General features: G+C 43.6%; 1 protein-coding gene across 1 annotated transcript in view; it reads right to left on the reverse strand.

The window, feature by feature from the left end:
- The window catches only part of vipr2 (vasoactive intestinal peptide receptor 2), a gene marked incomplete at both ends in the record, with an annotated part of 59,195 nt that overhangs the window by 9,349 nt on the left and 34,278 nt on the right, over positions 1-15,568 (reverse strand). Inside the window, 3 exons of the mRNA XM_083928857.1 lie at positions 427-577; positions 2,200-2,332; positions 4,648-4,745. Of these exons, the coding sequence (XP_083784983.1) occupies positions 427-577; positions 2,200-2,332; positions 4,648-4,745 (382 nt within the window). The remainder of the gene's footprint in view (positions 1-426; positions 578-2,199; positions 2,333-4,647; positions 4,746-15,568) is intronic.

The following is a 15,568-nucleotide window of genomic DNA, read 5'->3' on the forward strand; positions in this document are numbered from 1 at the left end:
CACTTTTATGTAAGTAGGTTCGGTATGATGTTACAGCTATGCCACTGCCCAATGTCTTTCTTTTTTAGAGTCCCAGTTCAAGAGAACAGTTATTTTGATTCCCTTCAGTGAGCAACTGACTCGATTGCGGCACTCTTTGACATCCTAGTTTGAGACAGTGACTCCCACTCATTCATTCGATACGCTGCTGCTTTTAATTTGACCACCTGCACCAGTGTAGCAGGCAGCTTGAGCAGCAGTACCCTACTCTACAAGAGTGTCAGTGCAGAATGAGTGGGGGATGTGCATCAGTACATTTGACAGGCTGACAGACGAGATACTAAGATGTCTGTTAATTTTTGCCCATCACTCTAATGCTGATTTAAACATCGGAAAGTTCTTCTTAATTCTAAAAGATGAGATACTTCAAATGAAATAAAAGCTGACCCCAGCCGATGAACATGTAGACGATAAAGTGTCTGTCCTCGGAGAAGATGACGACAAGCAGAGTGTGGAGGTACAGACCCTCCACCAGCAGCCAAAAGAAGTTGGCCATGATGAAGTACTGGAAAAAGACCAGGCTGGCTTTACATCCCACCTGGAAAACACAAAGGTCAAAGATCTTAACTATGTTACGGACTTTGTATCCAACCCCAAAATGTTTAAATGGGAAAACAAAAACATGAGCAATTACCGGTGACATGAAATTAACCTTTGAGTCATTTCCTCATATCTACATATAGAGCACATCCCATTTTGGGGCTGTATGTGACTTGGTACACCTACAGAGACAATGGGCTAACCAGGCAATTATGCTAAATATTCAGATATGTGGGTTTACGTTCCTCTCTTCTACTGGGGCAATCAGTGTCGGGGAGGATGAGCTTTAATATGTAGATCACATTACAAGTGCAGAGTAGATGGGAGTAAAAAGGTCAGAGCGCCCTGACAGTATTCCTTCAATTATCACACAGACATTTATTTTCCAATAAGAGAGCAAATGAAGGCACATAAAGGAGCGCCGTTATGGGGAAGTTAAATAAGAAAGGATCAAATATCAGAGCTTTAGCGTGTGTGTAAGTAAGTGTAATTCTGTCGTAAAATCACCCAAAGGTCTTTTTTGGCACTTACATACATCAAATAAGCCATCGAGACGTTTTTTTCGTGTAACTATTAACTGAGAAATTCAGGAGAGTCACTAACACACACAGTAATTTATGTGCGCCTGTTCGGACATAGAAAATAGAAGGAGGGACCATGCGCGGACATTTAACAACAACAACAATGGCGGTGAAAGGTTCACGTTGGTGTGATGCGGAGGTGGAGTGTTTACTGCAGATTTGGTTGATGAAAAGATTCAAAAACAGTCGACAAGACGCACAAAAACTCTGAGGTCTATGGAAAGATTTGTAAACAAAGAGACGCATCGCCATGACGTCATCAATGCGTGTGACGTGTTACGGCGTGATGACGTATGAACAGAATGAAGCATTCGCACAAGGCCCAGGAAGTGTGAGTACAAACGGGCCTGGGGTGCGGGGGGAGAGGGAGGGGGGACAAGTACCCTAAAGCCCGGGGCGCGGTGCGGAAGGTGGTGTGAGTACGCCCTCAGAGGCCATGTGTGTCTATTATGTTTGTATTTATACTGGTATTTTAATGTTTTTGCTGTGACTGCTCTGAGTCCAACTCAACCACAGCCTCCATCCTCTGTGAACTAATTAAAAGCCTAAAAACAAGCCTATGAATTACCTTTTTATGGTTTAGGTGTTTGGTGGTGCATTCTATTACACACTGAGGAATTTGAGAAGTTTGGCTTGTTTTGTTAAGTGAAAAAGTATTTTGCAGAAAGAGTTTTCCAAGCCTGCAGAGTTATCGAAAAAATACAACATGCAGCCTCAATCACAACACAATATGCGTCTGGAGAGGAGTTCAGTATATCTGACAACGGCATCCCAACTTAATTAAACTCTGGTGTCAGTAAATGAACTGTCACAGTCGGTTCGTCAGTTTTTATCACGTCATAAGCTATGAAAAAAAAAATCCCAGTAAATAGAAAAATGTTAAGTCTCACTTCTGTAAAACCTCATTTACATTTTCATTTTACAAACTGTGGCTTGAAGCATCACGCTGACTGACGGCTGTGCTGTTAGCACACGAGTGTCCAGTCCTGTCTGGACTGTCAGGACTGTGCTCGGTGGAGGACAGAGGCGGTGACCTCACCAGTGATGGCTGGCTGGAGCACTGCGAGGTGCGGTTGAAGAGGATGTCGTCTTTCACCAACACGGCCACGGCTCTCAGGATGAAGGAGAAGAAGAGGTTGAGGTGGATGTAGTTTCTGGTGCAGTGGAGCTTCCTGCACAGATACATACACAATACACAGACGATACTGTAGATAATTAGCTTTGTCGTCTGATTTGTTACATGACGACACATTCAAGTTTGAAGAGCTCCTCTTTTAGATTGAAGTGGCCCACTTATTTAGCGTCAATATCAATCATTATGCAAATACTACGATGAATTCTCTGATGTAGAAAAGCCGTTGAAAAAATGCTTTATGCTAAAACAGACATGCCAGTTTTGATCAAGCTGCACACCAAGCTCCATAATTGAAATGTGACTTTTTCTTTCTTGAGCGCTGAATGGTCTTCATTTATCGGTCTTTGTGCTCCAGTAAAAAAACTGCAGTGTCCTCAGGCGGAGAAGTTGAAGCAGCCACTGATAAAGATCAAATAATTGTGACTGTGGTAACTTTCCAGAGTTGTAAGATCTATTCCATAGTTGCATAAGCGTGTTTTGGTGGCTGGTCTCATCGGTAGCATCACACCAACACTCACTCTGATTGTTTTAACGCTCTTAAATGCACCATCAGCTGATCATCGGCTGGATACCACTTGTTTTGAATGTTTCCAATGGGCGTTATGAGGGTCCATCAGCCTGGTAGATATGGGTTAGAAGGAGTCTGCTACACCTACCAGTAGGTGCCGAAGGCCGGTAACAGTTTGCAGCTTTGGGACGTCTTGGCGTAACTTTCTAATGCTCAGAGAGTCACTGGGAGTGAGCGTTACCCGGTTAGGTTTAGGAAAAGATGACAATATTTAAAGCGGGGGAACAAAACAGAACACTGAATCAATATGTAATGGTATATCTGTGAATACAGCACTGTAACACAAACACAAGAGGCCAGTTAACCCTGAGTGCCCAACTCCCCAAAAAACTAAACGTGGTGTGCCAATTTCCTGCAGCACAAGGCAGGTGAATTTTTTGATTTTACTTCCCCACGCACCACAACAAGTGTTGGGAATCAGCCGGAAGTCACACAGATGCACAGGCAGACTGGTAGTGGATCAATCAGTCAATACGTTTAAAACATGTATACAGCAGGGGAAAGGCAGGTATGGGTCGATACATTAAATAGAAATGGAAACGTATCGAGATGCACAAATGGTGGTGTGTGTGTGTGTGTGTGAAGAAGAAGAAGAATTCCTTTATTTGTCCCGCAATGGGGAAATCCAATTTTCACTCTATTATCTTTTTTCTTTTTACACACACACAGACCCGAAATACACACACATGCACAGACAGGACCTATATACATGCAATTAATGGAGAGATGTTAGAGCGAGGGGGCTGCCAGTGACCGGCGCCCCGAGCAGTTGGGGGTTCGGTGCCTTACTCAACAGCACCTCGGCAGTGTTCAGAAGATGAACTGGCACCTCTCCAGCCACCAGCCCACGCTCCATTCATGGTCCACACAGGGACTCGTACCATTGACCCTCCGGTTCCCAGCCAAGTCACGTATGGACTGAGCTACTGCGGCCCCGTGCGAGTGTGTGTGTGTGTGTGTGTGTGTGTGTGTGTGTGTGTGTGTGTGTGTGTGTGTGTGTGTGTGTGTGTGTGTGTGTGTGTGTGTGTGTGTGTGTGTGTGTGTGTGTTTCTGTTTGTTTGTGTGTGTGTGTGTGTGTGTGTGTGTGTGTGTGTGTGTGTGTGTGTGAAAGTACTGTTTATTCACATTAAATGAGCTTTCATTCATGGATTAGAGCAGTCAAAAGTAATATATGGATAAAGACTGAATATGTAGAATTTTGATACCCTTGGTGTACAAGAGCTTTAATCTAAATATAAGAGGATTAACTATCATCAAATGCATGCACACAGAAAATGTAAATGACTGATACACATACATTTTTTTACTTAACCTCTAGTCTACATATAGGGACTGCGAAGTGTTGAGATAAATGAGCCCTAAAACACTTCTGTCATTATTCAAACCTCAAGCTTTTTAAAACTATTTCCAACGGCAAAGTTAAAAAAAGACGCTTCAATTAAAATCATTTGAATGAACAAACTGAATACAAATTAATCCAATTAAACCGTACACTGAGGGGCTGCCACAAACACAAACAGCTGTTGACAATTAATGAAAATGTTGTTCATTAAAAATCCAATTAAAATGGCATCTTCTCCTCAGACTCAGATGAAATGTCCATCACCTCACAACACACGAGGAACAGAGACCTAGAAGATGAGCTCTTCTTCACTAATTAATCAGTAATAACTAGTATTTTGTTCTATATATTTACACTTTTTTGAAATTGTGGAGACCCAGCTTCCACACAAAGGGACCACGAGGGTTCGTTTCATGCGATGTAACTGTAATATTTATCTTACCGGAACAGACAGAGGATGGCACTCCCTGTGGTGAGAGCGATCAGAGACAGACTGTGACCCAGAGTGTACAACGTCTGCACGACCACGTAGAAGACCAGCTGCAGAGACAGAAGGAAGAGGTGCGGGGTAAAAAATATCTTTATCATGTCAAACACATGTTGAACTTTCAAATTAGTGTCAAGTTATAGACACAGCAGGGACCTGACGTACGGGTTACTGTGGTGGGAGTGTATCGATGACCCCAGGGTCCTATAAGTCCTATTTGCAGGTAAGACATGTGACATTTGGGGCCAAGGAACAAAGGTCCCTGGAAACATTTGGATGACGCAATTGAGGCGAAGAAGTGGACGTTAAAAACCATGATGTCACCCATTGATCTATGAACTACCATTCTGAAGACCATATTTGGATGAGAGGGTCGAGCAAGTTTACAAACATTCATGTCCCCTTCAGAATGAGATAGAAAATGGACCCTAGTCTTTTTCAGCATGAAAGCGACACGGTGGGTAGTGGTTAGCAGTGTCGCCTCACAGCGAGAGGGTTCCTGGTTCGAAATCCCAGCTGGGGCCCTTCTGTGTGGAGTTTGCATGTTCTCCCCGTGTCTGCGTGGGTTTTCTCTGGGTACTCCGGTTTCCTCCCACTGTCCAAAGACATGCTTGTGTTAGGTTAATTAATGACTCTAAAATTGTCCGTAGGTGTGAATGGTTGTCTGTCTCTGTTCGTCTCTATGTGCCCTGTGATAGACTGGCGTCCTGTCCGGGGTGTACCCCGCCTCACGCCCGATGTCAGCTGGGAAATAGGTTGTGGTTTGGCCTATACTTCCTCAACACAGACATAAGTCCCCCAGATGAAAGTCCTGTGTTAAGGGCTCATCCACCACCCTGACCCTACTTCCCACGCAGATTTTAGTGCTCTTATTGGACATCACCTGTATTCCTTCTTTGCTCCAGGCATAATTTCTACAGTAATTAAATATGGTCAATGTACAAACAGTGAATGAAGACAGCCTGAAAAGGTAATGGTATGGTTATTTGCAAAACCAGCATTAGAAAGGTACATTCCATGTCATTTTTGGTGGAGGATGAGATGAAGTTGAGAAGAAAAGAAGCTACTCTGTAAGTCTGGCAGTTCAAACGCAAATATTTCTATATTGCTTTTGCTTTTTAAGTGTGGGTTTTGTCTTAAGTAGCCACCTGACTGCTATCACTGATGGGCAGGGAGAGAGAGAGACAGAGAGACAGAGAGAGAGAGAGAGAGACACCACAAAGGGCAACTCAGAGATGCCGTTCGTGACGAATTGAGCCAAACAGGGGAACAGGAGGAAGCCACAGTTATACAACAGCAAAGTGTGAAAAACAGGAAATCACAGGACGGCAGAAGTTTTATTTCAAAGTTGAGTTTCCTTCCATTCGAGGACAAAAACACAAAATTACACAAGTGCTTTTTCCAAGGACTACAGACGCAATGACATCTCTCACTGTATAAATCTTAATTATCTGCTCTTCTACCAAAAGAATCGCCTGTAAATATGCAAAGTATGGTGTTATAAAACATCACTTTTCTGCATATTGAAGTATCATAATAATAAAAACAGCCCCATGATTTGTTGTCGCTTCTGTAGAAATAGGATGAGGCACAAAGCAGCGGGATAATTTAGTAGTGAAACCAGTGAGAGAGCAGCAAAGTAACCGAAGATATGCTAACCTGTGTTGGATTCGCTGGTAGATCAGTGTAGCTATTTGTCTAGGTAATAAACTCCATGTTGTGACTTTGTTCAAATATGCCAGCGCGTGGATTTAAAAGGTGAATGAACAGGAAATATTGCTTTGCTTTTGATTCTATCTAGCGAGAGCAAGAGAGCGTAGGATCCGTACATTTCAGGGCAATAACACTTTTTTACCTGGTATGTCGTCACTCGTTACCGTGCAGCCCAAGTAATCCGCAAGCCTTGTCATCTGAGCTAAATGTGCAACACCAACACCTGCTAACATCAGGGCTCTATATCAACTTTTTTGACCACTAGCAAAAGATTTTCCGATGAAAATAAGAGAAATTATGAGTGCCACTGTGCAAACATTTAATTTCAAGCTTGGGATCTATCTATAATATAATAAAATCTATAAATCTCTAATCTAGCTATCTATAATACATCATACAAGTTCCTTCGGCTCTCCTGATGACTTCAGGCACTTACTCCCACTCTCAAGGCGCAAATTTTTGACTTTACTTTACTAACGTTAGCTAACTCCCTCCTCTTTAGTCATTTAGTTTAATCTGAACTTTTGACTTTACTAACGTTAGCTAACTCCCTCGCCTTTAGTCATGTTATTAACACCTGTCAAAATGAATTTTAACTCCCATTTGGAGGGTAGGTGGGTGTTAAAAATGTAACCCTGAATAACATTCTCACATTGTTTAATGTGTTTTCTAATTATCAGTTTACCATAGACTAGTATATTATAGTATATAAAGATAGATGGCTTGATAGTTTCCAAACTCGCATTTGGTCGGGCAGGTGAATCGACAGGACTTCAATACCATCGCTCAACCACTCGATCCCTACGCTCTGGTACCGAAAGATGGCAAGCGACCAAAACCAGGATGTTTGGACTTCACTTTTGTATAGTCAGAGTAAGTAGAGAAGCGTCGGGCATCTTTATACAGTCTATACACTTAGCACAAAGTACAGCTGAGGCTGATGGGAATGTCATTAGTTTTGCAGGCATGTGGTCATAAACTCATGTATTTTTTTTATTTCAAAGTTGGACCTAGTGGTGGTGCTTGAGGAAAAAGTCAGGGGATCACCAAATTAATCCATATTCATCATAAAGGGGGTCCATTAATGTCTGAACCAAATTGTGGTTCAATTGTGGAATCTGTGGTTTTGCCTTTCTAGCCTCTGCTTGGTTAGTTCAGTCACATGTGAGTCAGGTAGAAGGAGGTGTTTTTAACCTCTGGACGTGTGAAGAAGAGTAAACTCTGCTTAAGAAAGCTCCATCCTGCTGTTTCTTCTCCTAAAGCGTGATCCAACCACCTATCGAACCCCCACGTTACACAAACTTTAGATATTTCATTAAAAAAACAGTAGAAACACAGGAATTGACTTCCAGATAATGAGAACGCTGAGGCCTGATTTGTTATTTGTATCAAGATAATGAGGGGACTCACAGAATGTGAGGGGATGTTTTGCTCCAGAGTACATCTGGCACTCTCCGTGACCTGCCGTCCTGCTCCCACTCTGTATTGTGAAATATCTTGTAACGTGTCAGCACCAATTAACCCGGTCGGGTTCTTTTTACTCAGGAAATAAAACCTCATTCAGCCAATTTGAAGTGATTTTTTCCTGTTAAAAAAATAGAGTTAACAGAACATGTTCCTGCCAAAACATAGGTAGTCAAAGTTATATTTAGCACTGTCGCCTCACAGTGAGAAGGTTCCAGGTTCACATCCCGGCCTGGACCCTTCTGTGTGGAGTTTGCATGTTGTCCCCGTGTCTGCGTGGGTTTTCTCCGGGTTCTCCGGTTTCCTCCCACAGTCCAAAGACGTGCAGGTGTTCGGTTCATTGATGACTCTAAATCACCCGTAGGTGTGAATGGTTGTCTGTCTCTGTGCATCTCTATGTGTCCTGTGATAGACTGGCGTCCTGTCCAGGGTGGACCCCGCCTCACGCCCGATGTCAGCTGGGATCGGCTCCAGCCCCCCGCGACCCCTACCCCCGATAAGCGGTTGAAGATGAATGAATGAATGAATGAAGATGAACTTAAAAATGCACCAGGAACAACAAAAACAAAGACAAGAGAGACTTAAAAGTGAAGCAAACATTTGGCATATTTCTCTTATAATGATTTACCATTTTCTTATTTTACTAGAAATAAGCAATGACAATAGTAAGAAATGAACATAGTTACATTTACATTATATAATAAATCAAATGATTGTTTTGGGTTTGACAGAAGAAAAGCAATGTAAAAAAGACAGAATCATCAGAAAAAGTAAAAATATAATATAAGAAAAATAAAACATTTTTCACCAAAAAGACAAATTTAATAATAAATTTAATGATAAATTTGATATCTTGAGATTACAATGCTCTATTTTTAAAGATAACGAGATAAATTAATTGTGATCTAGACATATCAGCATTAAAACAAAAATTGCGGACATTTTGCTGTTGTTAGCCTCCGTTTATAGTATATATATGACTCGCCAACAGAGTTTTCTTCAATAAAGATCTCCAACTTCGTACAAAATTAGCTGTATACAAAGCCATCTGCCTATCTATCCTACTGTACGGTTCTGAATCTTGGGTCCCCTACAGAGGACATATATCAAAACTAGAGGCTTTTCACACGAGCTGTTTACAACGCATCCTGGGGCTTAAGTGGTGCGACAAAGTGCCATACACAGAATTACGCAGGCGAGCAAACATCGAGCCTCTGGAAGTCATCCTACTCAAAATACAACTTTGCTGGCTGGGCCATGTTGCCAGAAAGCCAGAGGATAGACTTCCGCGTAAAGTACTATATGGAGAGCTCTCTGCCGGTCGCCGGTCTGCAGGAGGTCAGCGTAAGCGCCACCTGAAAACATCTCTCACCAGTCAATTTCTGCTCTCTGTTTGGGACTTTACTCTTAGACTTCATGAGGACATAAATTATACATCACTTGTATTTCAACATGAATGTGATGCAATAAGGTCTTTGTGCTTAAAAGAAGGTTTGCGTCAGATCAGAGCGGGCTGATTATACTGTAAGTGTTGGAGGATGACACGGGAGAAAACTTTCTGGCATCAAAACAGCTGGAAAACACAATTTCCTGTTAGAAACAGAAACAAAGAGATTGAAATCTGCCAATAAATACCTTCTGTGTGTGCGCGCGTGTGTGTGTGTGTGTGTGTGTGTGCGTGTGCGTGTGCGTGTGCGTGTGCGTGCGTGTGTGTGTGCTGTTATCTTGCTTCCTCAGAAAACGGTGTTATGTGTTTGATTTCCCCCCCTGAGTTCTTTTTGGGAGAATATGATAGCGTGCTTGTTTTAGATGGAGCTAAATCATGTGCCATCAAATATACATTCACTTTAAATGGACCGGTCCAGCGTGTGCATGGAGAGAGACGCCCCTTCATCCCCATCTCTCCACACATCACACATCACACACACACGTCAGTTTGTCCGAGTAAACCTCCTGTCAAAATGTGTTTAGCTCCTGTATTTTACATTTCTCTGTCATGTCTGAGTGAGTTCCAGAGTCACGCTTTATTTAAGAGTCACGACAGCGATCTTATTCAGATTTACATAAAGGCCACAGCAGCACAAGCTTAATATGCAGGGAGACAAATGAAATACAGCCCCAGTTCTGCCCTCTGAGATCACTGTAATAGACGTATCACTTAATTATCATTGCCTGCTAACGAAGAGAATTAAGACAGTTTCAACGACTGACAGATGCTGAGGAATGGGCCCTTTTTAAATATTCACACCTCTCCTCGTCACACACCAGACGCCAAATATTGTGCGAGTCCTGCGTAACTCTTTCCCGAATAAATCCCTATTTTTAAGTCGATGACGAGAAGCTGTTGCCTTGACACATGAATAGATAAACGCACCAACACACTGTATTATAATACTATGTATTATGTATGTCATGTCTAAAAACCCGTCAGATAATACAGAGCTCTTCAGGGGGTCGACAGAGTTTCTGCGGGGAGGCCGCGGAACTATTGTTCTGTAATTGCTTTTTTCTAACTTTTAAATGTAACTGAAAATCCACCCACATCTGAAGAATTCACTGAATATAAAAAGGTGTGTGTGTGTGTACGATTTGGGCCGCCCTACACGTTATTCTAGGCCCAGTTTGATGTATGCAAATTTATACAATATATGCAGTGGGGGGTCCCTGCTGCCTCTTTCAGCTGAGGGGTCTTTGACCTGAAAAAATGTCGAAGACCCCCGCTAAGGAGAATTATGCACAACAACAAAAAGCTTCTGCAGGAGATTAGGTAGTGGGAACTTTTCTTTGCGTTCTTCTTACTTTGAGATTGAAAATGTGATTTACTTCACCTGCAATAAATAGAGACATGAGTGTTGTGTTTCTCCGACTGGACAGCTCTAGAAAGGCTGCGTGATTATGGCAACAATAATCATAATCTTCATACTTCTCCACTACTCCTCTGGACTATGATTTTGGTGTGGTTCTTAATGTATTTTGACCACTATTATAGTAAAAATTCTGTGTTTCCTGCTTAAATAAACGGAGTCTCTTCGGAGACGAGAGGTGAGGCACGGACAGACGAGAGGTGACGCACGGACAGACGAGAGGTGAGACACGGACAGACGAGAGGTGAGGCACGGACAGACGAGAGGTGAGGCACGGACAGACGAGAGGTGAGGCACGGACAGACGAGAGGTGAGGCACGGACAGACGAGAGGTGAGGCACGGACAGATGAGAGGTGAGGCACGGACAGATGAGAGGTGAGGCACGGACAGATGAGAGGTGAGGCACGGACAGATGAGAGGTGAGGCACAGACAGACGAGAGGTGAGGCATGGACAGACGAGAGGTGAGGCACGGACAGACGAGAGGTGAGGCACGGACAGCCGAGCCTCCCTCCAGATTGCGCAATCACTCACAAACTGGATTGAGAGCGTGCAAACGGCGCGTGCTTGTTCCCATGTCTGTGTATGTTTCCAATATGATGGTTGAGACATTTTTATGTAATAAAAGCATACGTCTTCTTTTCCATGGTGGTCAGTAATGTATCTTACGTATGTGTGTAATATTTACATCTTATTGATGTGACATAAATCCACAGGGAAAATGCTGCCCTTCATGTATGCGTGGGGAACTTAATCAATATTCTGATTATTCCCTTGATCAGGAAACTCAAACATTAAAGTTAAAGAACAAAAGCAAAACACAGTTTAAATAGCACATGAAATACAGTTTTTTGACTTTCTAATCAAAGTCAGAGGAGAGAAATTGCACAAGCTACTGCCCTGATTAGCTATACACACGCAACAACATGAAACCAGAAAAAAAAAACAGCAAATGAAATGGATTTCTGCCTCCATATGAAATGGAGTTATGTTCCACTTGCTTGTTATTTTTGTAGGGAGAGCCTCGTCTGTAGCTGCAGCTCAGTTTGGGAAGCAGAGTGTGTTCAAACAACAAAACTGTTTCAAGTTGAGTTTCGACACATTAGCATTTCTGTTAATTCTGCAGTCGTTGTTTTTGTTCTTGCATGTGCTGTTGTATAAACTACTTTCACTGCTCACTCCAATGTTCTGTCTGCTCTCCCCAGATGAAAAATGCTTCATGCGGATGAAAACCTTCAGTGAACAGCGGAAAACGAGGCACATAAACATTAATTCGTCTTCCTTTACAGCATGAAACTAATCCTCTTTGTCAAAGGAAAAGCAGTTTGTCATTTCACTTTCTCTTGTCTGAATTATAAAAGCCTCAACCTTCATCTCACAGCTACTGAAGTACTCCGGTAGTACATGAGGAGAAATTCATCTGCGAGAAATGAACACATCTTTTCTTCCTTTGTCCAGCTGAAGGTGGATCACTTTGAACTGACGCACGTGGAATATCGTATTCAGGATGTTTGGCGTGAATTGTATTACGAGGCCGGGAGACAGTTAGAGCGCACTCACACTGTCCTTCCGCACCGCGCCCCGGGCTTTAGGGTACTTGTCCCCCCCTCCCTCTCCCCCTGCTTGCCAGCCCGTTTGTACTCACACTACCTGGGCCTCGGCGAATGCTTCTTGCTGCCTATACGTCATCACGCCGTAACACGTCACACGCATTGATGACGTCATCGCGATGCGTCGCTTTGTTTACAAATCTTTCCATAGACCTCAGAGTTTTTGTGCGTCTTGACCGACTGTTTTTTTCAAATCTGCAGTAAACACTCCACCTCCTCATCACACCAACGTGAACCTTTCGCCGCCATTGTTGTTGTTGTTAAATGTCCGCGCATGGTCCCTCCTTCTATTTTCTATGTCCGAACAGGCGCACATAAATGACGTCAGAACCGCCGTAGGCCTCGTGCTCTTGCTCGTACACGTACACGTGCGCACGCTTGTGCTCGTACATGTGCAAACGCGCTCTACAAAAGCCCACCTCTCTCAGACGGGCCGTGGACGGCCAGCTGGCCGCAGTTATGCGCGGAGTGGGTGCACTCACACTGGTCAAACGCACTAGGCTTTAGCCGAAAAACCTGTTTTGGCCCGGTGCGGAAGGACAGTGTGAGCGCGCCCTAAGAAAGAAAAAGCAGATGAAGATGACAAAAACAGAAAGGGAAGGAGAGTAACAGACACAGGAGATTGAGAAACGAGGGGACAGACGAGAGACGGTGAGACAGTTAGTTTAACAAGCACAATGGGCGATTCACAAAAGCAGCAGTAGTGACCCAAACTGAACCTCAGCCATGAAAGAGGAGAGGGGCAGCAATTATCCCCGTCCGGGCCAAACACTGTCCTCCCCAAACAACTCCAGGGAGGAATCACAGCACACCCAACAAAGTGGACAACACAAAACAAACTTGTCGTATTTGCCCTACAATCCTTAAGAAGAAGAACAATTCCTTTATCCGTCCCGCAATGGGGAAATTCAATTTTCACTCTATTTTTTCATGTTACACACACACAGGCCCAAAATACACACACATGCACAGACAGGACCTATATATATGCAACTAATGGAGAGATGTTAGAGCGAGGGGGCTGCCAGTGACCGGCGCCCCGAGCAGTTGGGGGTTCAGTGCCTTGCTCAACAGCACCTCGGCAGTCCCCAGGAGATGAACTGGCACCTCTCCAGCCACCAGTGCAGCACCACTCGAACCAGCAACCCTCCAGTTCCCAGCCAAGTCACCTATGGACTGAGCTACTGCCGCCCCATCACATTAAATGTACTATGGCCAATGTCTAAACAAGCGCATATTAGCTGCGGTCACGTACGCGCACGCATCCACGCGGTCATGCATTGACACAAACACCACAAACACTTGATCTCCATGACAAAGGTTTGCCTGCCAGGGGGAAAACTGTGGCTGCCAAAGGGTGGGAACATTTTTGTGGGCTGACTGACTGACTGACCAAAACACCACACCAATGCTTACCTGCAGTGTCAGACTCAGAGCAAAATCTGGAGTGTTAATTCAACTCCCACAGTGTTAATTGTGTTAATAGAAAAATGCTAGCCTTTTAACTCTTTAGTAGTGTTAAAAGTTGACACCCTTGGTGTTTTATGACACCACACAAGTGCACTATAACTCCAAATTGTGTCATTCCCTAACATATACTGTCACTTTATGACGCATTAAAGTTTTCTTTTAACCCTAATATTGTGTTGTTTCTTTTCTATTTTACAAATAGAGATTTAAACATCTTAAGGATTGTCACTTTAAATATGTATAATGATAAACATCCTGTACATGTGTTCAGTATAGAAATTGCAACTTTATGGTACAGTTATTAAAGACGTTTCCTCATTATGTTGAGACAAAAACATAATCTGCATTACATTTCTTTTAAAAAAAGAATTTGCTGGCATTTGTTTTTATGTCTGACCCTGATCACATTTCATTGTGGCACAAATCTGAAACAAATGCCATCAGATTAACATAAAGACTGCAGCAGAGAGAGAGAGAGAGAGAGAGAGAGAGAGAGAGAGAGAGAGAGAGAGAGGGAGAGAGGGAGAGAGAGAGAGAGAGAGAGAGAGAGAGAGAGAGAGAGAGAGAGAGAGAGATCACCGTAATAAATCCATTTTCTCAGTCACAAAGACAATAAAAAAATCAGTTTAATAAACTATGAAACACTGTAAAAGAGCCAATTTTGTGTCAGCGATCTTCTCACATCAGTTCATTCAAACTCTTTTCCTCTTAGTACGATCGAGGCGGGGAAGATTAACTGCCTCTCACGCCTGTTTTCATTTTCATTCATGTCATGGTTGAATAAATGAATATCCAGCTAAATGCTTTACGTACCCTAAAGCATGTGAGCTGATAAAGAAATTAAACCACAGAGTCAATTTAACATCTTCACATTAGCCCTCTTCGCACATGCACTGCCACCCTGAACGAATCTAGGCAATACCCAGAGGAGCTGTACGTGAGAATCCGTTGGACCAGACATCAAATGGACTTTACACTGCCAGCTCCCTGGTGCAAAGTCTGTGTAATGTCTGATTGAGGCCACGTGTAACAGAGCAGCTTGTTGTGTGTAGAATTCACAGCGAGTGAGCAGGCGGGTTGATGATGTTTCCATCGTGCAGCTGGCCTAAAACCTGAAGGAAACAAACCTCTTAGGGCGCACTCACACTATCCTTCCGCACCGCACCACGGGCTTTAGGGTACTTGTCCCCCCTCCCTCTCCCCCCGCGCCCCAGGCCCGTTTGTACTCACACTGCCTGGGCCTCGCGCAAATGCTTCTTGCTGTCCATACGTCATCACGTCGTAACACGTCACACGCATTGATCGCGCGTGTGTGGCTTTGTTTACAAATCTTTCCATAGACCTCAGAGTTTTTTGCGTCTTGTTGACTGTTTTTGAATATTTTCATCGACCAAATCTGCAGTAAACACTCCACCTCCGCATCACACCAACGTGAACCTTTCACCGCCATTGTTGTTGTTGTTAAATGTCCGAACAGGCGCACATACCGCTACCGCCGTAGGGCTCGTGCTCGTGCTCGTACACGTGCGCACGCTCATGCTCGTACATGTGCAAACGGGCTCTACAAAAGCCCACCTCTCTCAAGACGGCCCGCTGTCCGCAGTTATGCGCGGAGCGGGTGCACTCACACTGCTTAAACGTACTAGGCTTTAGCTGAAAAAACGGTTTTGGCCCCATACAGAAGGACTGTGTGAGTGTGCCCTCCTTAGGGTGCTGTCGGTTAGGAATGACCCCAAAGTCATATCCTGCCTGCTG

Source organism: Echiichthys vipera (genome assembly GCF_963691815.1).
Source record: "Echiichthys vipera genome assembly, chromosome: 15".
In the NCBI taxonomy this organism is placed as follows: domain Eukaryota; kingdom Metazoa; phylum Chordata; class Actinopteri; order Perciformes; family Trachinidae; genus Echiichthys; species Echiichthys vipera.